This window comes from Phyllobates terribilis, unplaced genomic scaffold (assembly GCF_046119375.1).
Source record: "Phyllobates terribilis strain yellow unplaced genomic scaffold, ASM4611937v1 Scaffold_4__5_contigs__length_816908805, whole genome shotgun sequence".
In the NCBI taxonomy this organism is placed as follows: domain Eukaryota; kingdom Metazoa; phylum Chordata; class Amphibia; order Anura; family Dendrobatidae; genus Phyllobates; species Phyllobates terribilis.
This window is the reverse complement of record NW_027362764.1, coordinates 603,155,069-603,170,792: the sequence shown is the minus strand read 5'-3', so window position 1 is coordinate 603,170,792 and position 15,724 is coordinate 603,155,069. Positions and strand designations below refer to the sequence as shown.

At 41.7% G+C, this 15,724-nt stretch overlaps 1 protein-coding gene across 5 annotated transcripts in view; it reads left to right on the top strand.

The window, feature by feature from the left end:
* Nucleotides 1-15,724, top strand: part of NOL4 (nucleolar protein 4) — a 406,127-nt gene that overhangs the window by 345,654 nt on the left and 44,749 nt on the right. For all 5 annotated transcript variants that reach the window (XM_073679225.1, XM_073679222.1, XM_073679220.1 and 2 more), the window contains one exon: nucleotides 13,243-13,356. In XM_073679225.1, coding sequence (XP_073535326.1) covers nucleotides 13,243-13,356 — 114 coding nt within the window. The remainder of the gene's footprint in view (nucleotides 1-13,242; nucleotides 13,357-15,724) is intronic.

The following is a 15,724-nucleotide window of genomic DNA, read 5'->3' as shown; positions in this document are numbered from 1 at the left end:
ATCAATATTTGGTGTGACCAGCATTTGCCTTCAAAATAGCATCAAAGAATCAATTCTAGATACACTTGCATACAATTTTTGAAGGAACTCGATTGGGAGGTTGTTCCAAACATCTTGAAAAGCTAACCACAGATCTTCTGTGTTTCTATCTCTTCATGTAATTCCTGACAGACCCAATGTTGTTGAAATTGGGGCCTTATCTCTGTGGGGGCCATATCTCACTTCCACGACTCCTTGATCTTCTTCTTTACGCTGAAGATAGTACTTGATGACATAGGCTGTATGTTTTGGGTTATTTTCCTACCTCAGTATAAATTTGGTGTCAGACGGCTCCCTGACGGGATTGCCTGATGGATAAATATCTGCCTGTATTTCTCAGCATTGAAGACACCATTTAGTCTCATCAAATCCCCAGTTCCATTTTCTAAAATGCAGTTCCAAACTTGCTGGGAACCTTCACCATACTTCACTGATGCCTGCAGACACTCATTATTGTACCGCTCTCCAGCCCTTTGGCAAACAAACTGCCTTGTGTTACAGCCAAATATTTCAAATGTTGACGCATCAGTCCAGAGAACCTGCAGCCAGTTTTCTGCATATGTTTTAGTGCAAAGTTGTGTCAATTAGCATTGTTTCCATGTAGAAAATATGATTTTTGGCCACAATTCTTCCATGAAGAGCACTTCTGACCAGACCTCTTCAAACAGTAGATGGGTGTAACTGGGTCCCACTGGTTGTTCCCAGTTCTGAGCTGATGGCACTGCTGTACATCTTTCCATTTTGAAGAGAAAAAAACATGATGTGTATTTCATCTGCTGCACTAAGTTTCCTTGGCTGACCATTGCATCTACGGTCTCTTGTTGTCCTAAATGATAAGAAATACATGCAGATACTTATCCATCATCTAATACCATCAGGTAGCAACTTATTGGCTCTAACCTTACAGCCAATATCGTTAAAAACTATAGTCAGCATAAAAAATAGTAAGGAGTCCTGGAAGTGATGATATGGCCCGCACTGAGACCTGATCTCAACATCATCTGTAAGGGTGCTTTCACGTAGTCTACTATGTCTGAGTGTCCGTCTCCAGTAGTAGTAAACACCTGAAAATGATGCATGTCAGAGTGTCGTTCCCTGCCAACACCATTATAGTCTGTGGCTCCATCGGTACATACGTCCGAATCCCGTTTTTTGGAAGGTTCGGATGTAAGTCTCAGCGGGGTCTCTGAACAGGTGCTAGAATTCAACGTGAAAGCACCCTAAGGGATTTTATGAAGAGACAGAAGGATTTGAGCAAGTGTACATCCATAGGAGATCTGTGGTTACTTCTCCAAGATGTTTGTATCAACGTTCCTGCCGAGTTTCTTCAAAAACTGTGTGCGTAAAAGAAGTGATGCTGTTTTGCAGGCAAAGGGTGGTCACACCAAATTTCTCTTTTTTTCGTTCACTTTCTATCTTCTTAATTGATTACAGTAATAAATAAACTTAGATTTTTGAAAGTGTTCTTGCTTTGCAGCACATTACACCTGCCTAAACCATTTGCACAGTACTGTATATTTTTACACATATGGATTATACAATATAAATAATCCCACTATTTGTTCATTGTTCCTCCATAAACTATAGCTGGATAATAACCATCGACTTTTATATATGCGATGATTAATATTCTTCATCCATACAAGAAGATCACTTTTAGACTTTTTACTCTTTTAAATCAGTGTTTAGAGATTTTTCTTGTAGTTTACTTTTATACAATGTAATTTATGATTTACAAGGTGTAAAGGTAAGAAAGACATTTTTGAGAGATTGGAAAAACGTGTCGTCCTATGTGTGAGGGAGACCTGCTTTTGAATGTTAAAATTTCTAATGAGCTGAAACTTTAGAACAAAAGTTCTGTGCTAAAATGTAACATAAGTGGTCAGCTTTCTGTGCAAGGTCTAACTCATTTCTAACAAGATTTTTACAGCATCTGTTACTATGCCATTGAAGACTTTTCGATGATTAGGTTGCTCAGTTACCACTTTGGAGAAATTTTGCCTAATATTGGCATTAAATTAGCTTTGGTTAGGAAGCTGGCAGTTTGCATCTTACAAGAATCACGGGAGTTGTCTGCTGTGGACAATCCAAACCTTTTAGGAAGGTCTCTAGCCAACACACAGATCACAATATTCTTCTTTTTCAAGGTAAAAAAACAAAGGTTCAAGACACCCTGCCAGTGAGCTTTAAAAAGGCTAAAATAATTGAAGATGTACATCAAGAAAGGAATCCTCCAGCGATGAGAGACAAGTCTAAAACTTCAAGTTTATTCTAAGAACTTAAAATGCTGTATAGCTCAACATTCAAGCCACATGGAGTCTAGAAACCTACACGTTTCAGCGTATAGCCTTAGTCATGATATACCATGACTTACCTCTCATTGCTGGAGGATTCCTTTCCTGATGTACGTCTTGTTGCAGCCCTGAACGGGACGGATATGTGTATGTGCGATGTCTCCTTTCCGACTGCCACAGGAGCTTCTTTTGCTGGTAAGCTGACTCTCCCATCCCTTTCCCCCAACTTGTTAGTAAAGTAATTGAAGAAACGCTAGTAAAAGGGAGGGGGAAAGGAGGAAGTGAGAGGAATTGGATAGTCAATAAAGAGAAAAAAAAGGGTTTGTGGTAAGTAATAGTACAAAACAGAGGTGGTAAAACAGAGAATTTGCAGAAAAGTTGATAGGCTAGCTCAACACATCGTTTCAGAGCACCATTAACCAAAATCAAGAATTCCCATTTCCAGTCATCAAGGAAAGTGACCCAATACACAGATTTGTCACTTGTTTGCCTCCTTAAACAGTAGCGCTGGTGAAGGAATGGTAAGAGAGTCGGGGAAATTAATGGTCTGGTATAGAGCTATAGACTAACCTGATAAAGTTGGTGAAGAAGCCGTTGGCTGCACAAGGCAGCTAAGGAAGGAGTAATATGGCACATAGTACAGCTGGTACGAAATGGTTTAGCACATAAGATAGATGGGATCGAGTTGTTTGACACATAAGAGAACTGGTGAAGGAGTGGTTTGGCACATATTAGAACTGGTGAAGTAGTTGTTTGGTACATAAAAGTACTGGCGAAGGAGTGGTTTGGCACATATGAGAACTGGTGAAGGAGTGGTTTGGTACATAAAAGTACTGGTGAAGGAGTGGTTTGGCACATATGAGAACTGGTGAAGGAGTGGTTTGGTACATAAAAGTACTGGTGAAGGAGTGGTTTGGCACAAAAGAGAACTGGTGAAGTAGTTGTTTGGTACATAAAAGTACTGGTAAAGTAGTTGTTTGCTACATAAAAGTACTGGCGAAGGAGTGGTTTGGCACATAAGAGAACTGGTGAAGGAGTAGTTTGGTACATAAAAGTACTGGTGAAGGAGTGGTTTGGTACATAAAAGTACTGGTGAAGGAGTCGTTTGGCACATATGAGAACTAGTGAAGGAGTGGTTTGGCACATAAGAGAACTGGTGAAGGAGTGGTTTGGCACATATTAGAACTGGTGAAGGAGTGGTTTGGCACATATTAGAACTGGTGAAGGAGTGGTTTGGCACATAAGAGAACTGGTGAAGGAGTGGTTTGGCACATAAGAGAACTGGTAAAGGAGTGGTTTGGCACATAAGAGAAGTGGTGAAGTAGTTGTTTGGTACATAAAAGTACTGGTGAAGGAGTGGTTTGGCACATTTGAGAACTGGTGAAGGAGTGGTTTGGCGCATAAGAGAACTGATGAAGGAGTGGTTTGGCGCATAAGAGAACTGATGAAGGAGTGGTTTGGCACATAAAAGTACTGGTGAAGGAGTGGTTTGGCACATAAAAGTACTGGTGAAGGAGTGGTTTGGTACATAAAAGTACTGGTGAAGGAGTGGTTTGGCACATAAGAGAACTGGTGAAGGAGTGGTTTGGCACATAAGAGAACTGGTGAAAGAGTGGTTTGGCACATAAGAGAACTGATGAAGTAGTGGTTTGGTAAATAAAAGTACTGGTGAAGGAGTGGTTTGGCACATAAGAGAACTGGTGAAGGAGTGGTTTGGTACATAAAAGTACTGGTGAAGGAGTGGTTTGGCACATATGAGAACTGGTGAAGGAGTGGTTTGGTACATAAAAGTACTGGTGAAGGAGTCGTTTGGCACAAAAGAGAACTGGTGAAGTAGTTGTTTGGTACATAAAAGTACTGGTAAAGTAGTTGTTTGCTACATAAAAGTACTGGCGAAGGAGTGGTTTGGCACATAAGAGAACTTGTGAAGGAGTAGTTTGGTACATAAAAGTACTGGTGAAGGAGTGGTTTGGTACATAAAAGTACTGGTGAAGGAGTCGTTTGGCACATATGAGAACTAGTGAAGGAGTGGTTTGGCACATAAGAGAACTGGTGAAGGAGTGGTTTGGCACATATTAGAACTGGTGAAGGAGTGGTTTGGCACATATTAGAACTGGTGAAGGAGTGGTTTGGCACATAAGAGAACTGGTGAAGGAGTGGTTTGGCACATAAGAGAACTGGTAAAGGAGTGGTTTGGCACATAAGAGAAGTGGTGAAGTAGTTGTTTGGTACATAAAAGTACTGGTGAAGGAGTGGTTTGGCACATTTGAGAACTGGTGAAGGAGTGGTTTGGCGCAGAAGAGAACTGATGAAGGAGTGGTTTGGCGCATAAGAGAACTGATGAAGGAGTGGTTTGGCACATAAAAGTACTGGTGAAGGAGTGGTTTGGCACATAAAAGTACTGGTGAAGGAGTGGTTTGGTACATAAAAGTACTGGTGAAGGAGTGGTTTGGCACATAAGAGAACTGGTGAAGGAGTGGTTTGGCACATAAGAGAACTGGTGAAAGAGTGGTTTGGCACATAAGAGAACTGATGAAGTAGTGGTTTGGTAAATAAAAGTACTGGTGAAGGAGTGGTTTGGCACATAAGAGAACTGGTGAAGGAGTGGTTTGGTACATAGGAGAGCTGGTGAAGGAGTGGTTTGGCACATAAAAATACTGGTGAAGGAGTGGTTTGGTACATAAAAGTACTGGTGAAGGAGTGGTTTGGCACATAAGAGAACTGGTGAAAGAGTGGTTTGGCACATAAGAGAACTGGTGAAGGAGTGGTTTTGCACATAGGAGAGCTGGTGAAGGAGTGGTTTAGCACATAAGAGAGCTGGTGAAGGAGTAAAAGAGTGGTGTAGCACATAGTAAGGATGGTGAATAAGAAGCGTCGTGCATAAGACAGTTGGGGAAGACCTGACACATAATACACTTGGTAAAGAAGTGCTCTGGCACATAATATAGGTAGAACTCAGTGGTCTGGTATATGGGACATGGTACAAGTAGTGAATGGTTTGGCATATAAAAAAAAAGATGGTTAAAAAAAAGTAGTTTATCTTTTAAGACAACTAATAAGGATGATACCCCTATAGCCAGAATCATGGTGGGGTGATCACAACATGAACACTTCAATAGTTATTGACAAATATAATTTTATTAGAATACTAAAAATAACAATAAAATCAAAGTGCCTCACTGTTAATATATAAATGCATAGCAATAAATTTCAGCTCATGTGCCAGTTAGAGAGAAAAGTGCATATGCATGTAAAAACACCAGTATGCTGTCACAGATATTCTTATAGTAGGCCTATGCTAGGTAAAGTGACAGTACATACAATAATATGGATGAATGATCCCAACAAAAAAGTGCAAGGCGCATTAAACCTATGGCAAGGGGAGACTAAGTGTGCAAAAATAGCAAGATAAGGTCCTATAGGATGCCTTTAGCATAGAGGTAACTCTATAGATAATGAAGGAAACAGCTCAATTAAACATGTAGTGTAGATATCTGGGTGTTGTAATGGCTTCTGGGCTCGGTATTCATGCGTTCCTCTACCCCGACGCGCGTTTCATCAACATTTCCTGTTTAATGCACCTTGTACTTTTTTTTGGGTTGGGATCATTAATCCATATTATTGTATGCACTGTCACTTTACCTAGCATAGGCCTACTATAAGAATATCTGTGACAGCCTACTGATGTCTTTACGTGCATATGCACTTTTCTCTCTAATTGCCACATGAGCTTTAACTATAGATGAAATTTATTGCTATGCATTTATATATTACCACAGTGTATATTTATTTTCAGTAATGGGGCATTGTATGGCTATTATTGTTACTGTGCTTACATAGGGTATAGCATCTGTTCACCCCTCACTTTTGAGGCACTTTGATTTTATTGTTGTTTTTAGTATTCTAATAAAATTATATTTGTCAATAACTATTGAAGTGTTCATGTTGTGATCACCCCACCATGGTTCTGGTTATATGGGTATCATTCTTTTGATTAATATAGTTCTTCCATGACACTATAATTGCGATATGGATCTTTTTTGATTGAACTAATAAGGATGGTCAGGTTTGTTGGTCTAGGTTCTGAGTTTCATTTTTTCGGTTACAATATAGAAACAGAATAAATAGAGCTCATGCATGAAAATACAGTAGTGTTCAAAATAATAGCAGTGTGTTCAAAAACATGAGTAAATGACAAAATCTTTATACTAGTTTTTATTTCCATGCATTGGGAACATTGCATACTGTTTTCTAATTCAAAACATGAAGAGAAATGTATATAATTTTTAACTACAGAAAATAAAAAATGAACATTGAGTTGTTCTAAAAAATAGCAGTGTCTGCATTTGTCTTTACAAACTCACAATATGTCTCTTTTTTGAGGATTTAGCATTCCTGTGAATCACTAACCTAATATTTAGTTGTATACCCACTGTTTTTTAGAACTGCTTCACATCTATGTTGCATAGAGTCCACCAACTTCTGCCACATGTCAACTCTTATTCCAGCCCAGGATGCTTTGACTATAATCCACAATTTGTTGGCATTTGTTGGCTTTGCCTCAGAAATGGCATTTTTGATATCACCCCACAAGTGTTCTATCGGCTTAAGGTGCGGGGATTGGGCTTGTCACTCCATAACCTCAATTTTGTTGGACTGGAACCAAGATTTTGCTCATTTACTGGTGTGTTTAGGGTCATTGTCTTGTTGAAACACCCATTTATTGGGCATATCCTCTTCAGCCTAAGTCAACATGACCTCTTCAAGTATTTTAATATATGCATACTTGTCCATGATCCCTGGTATGCGGTAAATAGGTCTGGCACCATAGTAAGAGAAACATGCCCATATCATGGTGCTTTCACCACCATGCTTCACTGTCTTCAGAGTGTACTGTGGCTTGAATGCAGAGTTTGGGGGTCGTCTGTCAAACTGTAATCAGCCCTTGGACCCAAAAAGAACAATTTTACTTTCATAAGTTCACATAATATTTCTCCATTTCTCTTTAGGTCTGTTGATGTGTTCTTTGGCAAATTGTATCCGCTTCAGTACATGTCTTTTTTTAACACTGGGACTTTGTGGGGACTTCTTGCTCAGAGATGAACTTCACACAGGCGTCCTCACATGTAACTTGAGACTATCTTTGATCATCCTGGAGCTGATCATTGTCTGAGCCTTTGTCATTCTGGCTATTCTTCGATCCATTTGAATGGTAGTCTTCCTATTTCTTCCACATCTTTCTGGTTTTGCTTTCCATTTTAAAGCACTGGAGATCATTTTAGCTGAACAGCCTCTCATTGTCTGCACTTCTTTTTAAATTTTATCCTCTCCAGTCAACTTTTTAATCAAAGTACTCTGTTCTTCTGAACAATGTCTCGAATTACATTTATTTCTCAGGCTTTCAAGGAGAAATGCATGCACAACATGTGCTGGCTTCACCCTTAATAAGAATGATTGACCTCACTAATTGAACTCCACCCTGCTATTATTTTGAACACAACCCCTTTCAATTACTTATTGAAACACACAGACTCAAAAACCTGCAGATCATGAATGCTGAGTCTGTTGGTTTTCTTAGAATCTACTGAACGAACTGGTAAATTGTTTGACATGTGGTAATATAATTTATACCAAAAACAGTGATTAATCTGTCATTAGGCATATTGGACTGCTATTATTTTGAACACTACTGTAATTTCTTCACACGACAATACTCCCATTAATTATCATGGGATCTGTTGGGTTTCCGTTACAGTATTTGCCATTTTAGCAAAAATTAGCACACTATATTACATTTTTTCTTCCAGTAAAGATGACAAAACATGCAATGAACACTCTGAATGCAAGTGTGAACAAAGCCTTTTATTGGAAAATTGGCACATCAGACAATTTGGAAATGACTGGTCCGATCCATATCAGAGTTGGTGAAGGAGTAATTTCACACGTAAGACAGACAGGGAAGGAGTGGGCTCACTTATATTTAGGGTTCAGAAGGTCTTAAAGAAGAAGAAGTTTGGGCATGCACCCACACAGCCTTTACTAATATGTGGCAAGAAGAGAGATTATGGCTGCACTAAACTCTAATTTGCTGCTGTAATACGAACTACAGTTTTGTCATTACTGCACACCGTGAGACAAGAAGAAGGGATTCATATTTTCCATTCATTTTGATCTCACGTTAGGTGTATTAATGGATAGCAGCCTTCATAGTGATTATTGTGAGCTCAACTTAATGTGATTATGAAAGTGGATTGTTGCTTTTGTTTAAGGGCATAATCCGTAATATTATTAACCACAGTAAACACATATGTGAGCATTGTCTCTGTGCTCAATATATTTTACTGTTATAAAACCCATAAAACATTGCAGTCCTCTGGCTGTGTATTAATTGACTTGATTTAACCTGAAATTATCCCTAGCTAAATATTACTTCTCCTAATGTTCCACGAAGGTGATCTCAGGACGAAAAAAAAAAGGCAATTTTACACAACAGCTCTTCACATTGATGGTCATTATTTCTCAAATGCATTTTCGCCCAGTAATTTTTCCACAGAGTATTAAATGTAGTATGTGAATGTATCTATTCTGCTGTTTATATGTCATGCAATGGCACATCACTGTTTATGACCCGGTAATTGTTCTACAGAAGAAAATCATTGAATTTTGAATACTTCTGAACAGCATTGAAGCCAAATGAGAACTGGAGAATGTGCAGCTTTTTTGTGTTATGTGACATATTTATACCTAACCCAGGTATCACTGTTGTTAGATTGCATTTAATAATAATGCATTACATTTCACAAGGCACTAATTATTGGAGAAGAGTTTCCATTTGTGTATAGATCATGAAAAAATAGTTGCAATTTACTTGCTGCTATAAAACTGATCCAGTAAAGTTATTACTTTTTCTTATAATGTAGGGCGCCATCTGGTGTTCAAAGTATATAACCACCATTCAATGCAAAGCAGCCAATAGAATTAGCCATCTGCCCTACGAGATATTTCTATTGGCTGTTTTTCAGTGACCAATGAATCACTATCCATAAATTTGACTGTGAGGAGAATGACTGAGCATGTGTGTCCCACTAGCCCTCATCTCATTGGATGGACCTGCACACTGAACACCATGTGGCTCAGTGAACCTGCACACTGAACACCATGTGGCTCAGTGAACCTGCACACTGAACACCATGTGGCTCAGTGAACTTGCACACTGAACACCATGTGGCTCAGTGAACCTGCACACTGAACACCATGTGGCTGGCTCAGTGAACCTGCACACTGAACACCATGTGGCTCAGTGAACCTGCACACTGAACACCATGTGGCTCAGTGAACCTGCACACTGAATACCGTGTCTCAGTGATTATGCACACTGAACATGTTGCACCATGTTGCACCATGAACCTGCACACTGAACACTATGTGGTGCCGTGAACCTGCACACTGAACACCATGTGGCTCCATGAACCTGCACACTGAACACCATGTGGCGCCATTAACCTGCACACTGAACACCATGTGGCACCGTGAACATGCACACTGAACACCATGTGGCACCGTGAACCTGCACACTGAACACTATGTGGTGCCGTTAACCTGCACACTGAACACCATGTGGCTCCGTGAACCTGCACACTGAACACTGTGGTGCCTTGAACCTCCACACTGAACACCATGTGGCTCCATGAACCTGCACACTGAACACCATGTGGCACCGTGAACCTGCACAATGAACACCATGTGGCTCCGTGAACCTGCACACTGAACACCATGTGGCTCCGTGAACCTGCACACTGAACACCATGTGGCTCAGTGAACCTGCACACTGAACACCATGTGGCTCAGTGAACCTGCACACTGAACACCATGTAGCTCAGTGAACCTGCACACTGAATACCGTGGCTCAGTGAATATGCACACTGAACATGTTGCACCATGTTGCACCATGAACCTGCACACTGAACACTATGTGGTGCCGTGAACCTGCACGCTGAACACCATGTAGCTCCATGATCCTGAACACTGAACACCATGTGGCGCCGTTAACCTGCACACTGAACACCATGTGGCACCGTGAACCTGCACACTGAACACCATGTGGCACCGTGAACCTGCACACTGAACACTGTGGTGCCTTGAACCTCCACACTGAACACCATGTGGCTCCATGAACCTGCACAATGAGCACCATGTGGCTCCGTGAACCTGCACACTGAACACAATGAGGCTCCATGAACCTACACAATGAACACCATGTGGCGCCGTGAACCTGCACACTGAACACCATGTGGCGCCGTGAACCTGCACACTGAACACCATGTGGCACCGTGAGCCTGCACACTGAACACTATGTGGTGCCGTGAACCTGCACACTGAACACCATGTGGCACCGTGAGCCTGCACACTGAACACTATGTGGTGCCGTGAACCTGCACACTGAACACCATGTGGCGCCGTGAACCTGCACACTGAACACTGTGGTGCTGTGAACCTCCACACTGAACACCATGTGGCTCCATGAACCTGCACAATGAACACCATGTGGCACCATGTGTGACGGGGCATGCGGCAGAGCAAGAAGAGACCACCGGACTAAGAACGCTCCAACGGGATTTATTAAGGCAGGCAGCATACCAAATCAAAAATCCATGTTATTCCTAAGGTTCATAATAAGTCCACAATCACCGACGGGCGTGAGGTCTTGCCGCAGCTAAGAGCCCCCACACTTCTTCCTCCAGAGATCTCCCAACACAACACTGGTCACGCATAAGTCCATTGTCTTGGGCTACCGGGAACAGCCCAAGGGTAGGGGAGGAGAGGTTTCCCCCTCCTAGTCGATGGTTTAGTCCATGGCATGGCTCCGATGTGTCTATAAAGATGTGTACTGTGAGTTCTCCCCCTGCTTAAGAGAACAATGGGGAGTCCTCTAGCGGTGTTGACACAAGCCCAAGTTAAATTATGGTTGAGGAACAAAGATCTGGGAAGGAGCATGGGTATTTACATCACATCATGACATTTTATACAGAAATGCAGGACAGGGAAAACGATGTACCATGACACCGTGAACCTGCACACTGAACACAATGTGGCTCCATGAACCTGCACAATGAACACCACGTGGCACAGTGAACCTGCACACTGAACACCATGTGGCTCCGTGAACCTGCACAATGAACACCATGTGCGCTGTGAACCTGCACAATGAACACCACGTGGCTCAGTGAACCTGCACACTGAACACCATGTGACACTGTGAACCTCCACACTGAACACCATGTGGCACCATAAACCTGCACACTGAACACCATGTGGCTCCGTGAACCTGCACACTGAACACCATGTGGCACCGTGAACCTGCACATTGAACACTGTGTGGCACCATGAGCACCATGTGGCTCAGTGAGCCTGCACATTGAGCACCATGTGGCACCATGAACCTGCACATTGAACACCATGTGGCACCGTGAACCTGCACACTGAACACCATGTGGCACTGTGAGCCTGCACACTGAACACCATGTGGCACTGTGAGCCTGCACACTGAACACCATGTGGCACTGTGAACCTGCACACTGAACACCATGTGGTGCCGTAAACCTGCACACTGAACACCATGTGGCTCCCTGAACCTGCACACTAAACACCATGTGGCTCCGTGAACCTGCACAATGAACACCATGTGGCGCCGTGAACCTGTCTACGTACTCTGTGTGTGCGTGCATGTCTGTGTACTATATGTGTGTGCATGTTTGCATATGTGAAGGATGAGGGGACAGCCTGGGCCCTGTGTTGTATACCTGTATTTCTCTGCTGTATCTGTGCATCATGAATGTATGTGTTAAAGGACCCACCGAGACTCTTTCACCCTGGGCCCACAAAAACGTGGAGCCGGACCTGGGTACAAGTACTGGCAATTTTTTTCACGGACAGCACTCGTACCAAAAATACAGTTGTGTGATTGTAGCCAATAGACAAATAGGGTGAGTACTGAGCCAACCTTGGAGGCAGCCACTGTATGCTTATAAATAAGCAAAAAAAAAACTAACAAACCAGTACGTCCTGGAAAAATGAGTCAAATGTGAACAGAATCAAGCTGCAGTAACTGCAATAGTATCCAAACTAATAAGTGCAACAGCCCACTGAGTCCACTAAGCTGTATGTGAACATTGAATATGGGAAATTCGAACAGTGTTTCTGCTATATAGCCTGTATTTGTAGAATTGAGGCGCTTAGTTAGGACACAAACTGGCCAATTCTCGTGTGCCTATCTGCCACAATACAAGGCACATCCTGTAGATGGTAACGTACACCATCAAGTTTAATATATACGTATATATAAATATATATATGCACTTGAGAAAATCTATATAGAGATAGCCGAAATATAGCTGTTGTGAGTGAGTAGAGGATCCTAATACTTTTCTGCACCATATTGGATGTGCTTCCTGATTTTTGGATTTTTTTTTGTTTGGGATATAGGATATTGAAGCAGTACCATTGGAGTTGGAGGAGTTTTGCAAACAATTATGCTGTGCTGCTATCCTTTGGATATATATATTTTTTTGGTACATTGCATCTGAGAGCTGGGTGGAAATAATACTTTGTACTTTGGTACCATCATTCAGATGCTTGTCATGTTTGGACATCTAGAAGGCAGAGCTTTTGTTAATCCTTCCATGGTTGTGTTGTAATACACTGAACATCATGAATTGTTATATATTCCAGGTGAAGACTTATCCTGTGTTTCTTCATTTTGTCATCAGTTCATTTCCCCCTTTAAGTTTTGTTGTTGTGTATATGTGCCTTGTAAAGTGACATTTCAGTGACTGCTGTCCTGTCTCCATTTAACCCTTACAAATCTAACAGCTGTTTAATCCCGCTTTATCCATAATGTGCTTTCTTTCAGTCCCGACCTATCCCCTCACACCTCACCTCCGCTGTAGCAGAAAGTATCTTAGCCTCAGCCTGTGAGAGTGAAAGTAGGAATGCCGCCAAGAGGATGAAGCTCGACAGACAGCAGGTACAGTTCATATCTGTACATTACCAATGATCATATTAAATATGGTAGTAGAGATGAGCAATTCGATTTGCGCTGTCCTGGTCTGATGTCCAGCCTGCACCTCTATGGCAGCTGGTCTTCACTTCTGCACCCGGCATCCTGGACTTCTCCAGCGCTTACCAGCCCTAATGCGTTACCATAACATGCGTCACGCTGTGATGTCATGATGCCGCGGGGACCCAGTAAGCGCTAGTGAAGACCGGTTGACACAGAGGACCAAACTGGACCTAGACAGAGTGAATCGAATTGCTCATCTCTACATGTCATGTGAATATAGCAATGGATAAGACCTTATAATGTCAACTATTGAATAGTCTTTAATGTGATATCAATAAAGGCTTTGTCCCCCTGCCCTCCTGCCCCCGCAAGCCTGCTCGAGAGAATCTATAAGCCAAAATAGAAAGCCACTCTGCTATTCATCGGAATAGCCGTCACATTGTGCCTGCATCACCTGTCTGACTGCTGCAGATCCCCTCTGCAAAATTTGCTATTAGTCAGGGTGTATTAAGAGCTTGCTTCTATATGGAAAGATTTGTCTCTGGTAAGACAGCCCCTTTAAAGGGTCAACAAAAAACAGGCTAAGGAAGGAAATGCAACAAAATAATAAAAGAGGCATAAATTCCCCCGCCACTCCGGTTCTCCCCTCTGGTGTTTCTTTACTTAGCGGCAGTGATGACATCACATCGATATACATGACCACTGGAGCCAATCACTGACCGCAGCATTCACATTAGGGATCTGCAGCAAATATATCTTCATATATTTATTACACTGTTGTGAAGTATTGATATCAGGGAAGTAGTTTAATGGTAAAAACATTTCATATGCATGGCTTAGTATCACTGTGGCACATCTTGTTAGCAGAACACCATGTAAAATCCATACTGCCAACATTCACCTTCTCTGTGCTCCAAAACTAACGGGCATGAAGTCATTTGTTCAGTACTGTAAACCAGTATTTTTGTTAGTACTTACATACCTATACGGACCATATAAACAGAGCTATAACACAAAAAAGTATAAAGTATGTTGGATGTTGCTGCAGTGTAGCCCACACGTCGCCTGTACAATAGATGTTACACATATAGGGATCAATGGATGGTTTCTTGTGCTTATTGGGCCCCGTGGTGTGATGATATTGGACACGCTATGGGCTCCTTTGTGCTCGCTGCTGGTAACGTGTTCATCTGACTTAACCGTCACCATTCAGGAGCGAAAATAATAACACAATGGCTGAAGTTAGTTAATAAAGCTGCTGAAATCTATCATAGTGACATAAGTAGACAAATAGTTAAAAATGTGACAAGTACAGCAGGTACTCAAGTACAAAAATAGTTATTGTGTAATTGTGAAATCACTAAAATATAAAAATCTAGTAACACAACTAAATTGAATGAACCGTGGAAGAAGCTACAACTAAACGTTCAGTGTGATAATTTCATAAAATGAGTTAAATGAGTCAAATTAAGAATTAGTCACAAAATAGACAGAACAATCCCCAAAAGCAAAAATAGATCAGTACTGCCTCACCAGACTCCGCTCGCTGTCCGGAGAATATAATACAATTTTAGTATAGTGGTACTTGTCATACAGTAGGAGTCATCATATTTCCAGTAACTTCATACAGTACAGACCAAAAGTTTGGACACACCTTCTCATTTAAAGATTTTTCTGTATTTTCATGACTATGAAAATTGTACATTCACACTGAAGGCATCAAAACTATGAATTAACACATGTGGAATTATATACTTAACAAAAAAGTGTGAAACAACTGAAAATATGTCTTATATTCTAGGTTCTTCAAAGTAGCCACCTTTTGCTTTGATGACTGCTTTGCACACTCTTGGCATTCTCTTGATGAGCTTCAAGAGGTAGTCACTGGAAATGGTCTTCCAACATTCTTGAAGGAGTTCCCAGAGATGCTTAGCACTTGTTGGCCCTTTTGCCTTCACTCTTCGGTCCAGTTCACCCCAAACCATCTCGATTGGGGTCAGGTCTGGTGACTGGAGGCCAGGTCATCTGGCGTAGCACCCCATCACTCTCCTTCTTGGTCAAATAGCCCTTACACAGCCTGGAGGTGTGTTTGGGGTCATTGTCCTGTTGAAAAATAAATGATGGTCCAACTAAATGCAAACCGGATGGAATAGCATGCCGATGCAAGATGCTGTGGTAGCCATGCTGGTTCAGTATGCCTTCAATTTTGAATAAATCCCCAACAGTGTCACCAGCAAAGCACCCCCACACCATCACACCTCCTCCTCCATGTTTCACGGAGGGAACCAGGCATATAGAGAGAAAATTGTACATTCACACTGAAGGCATCAAA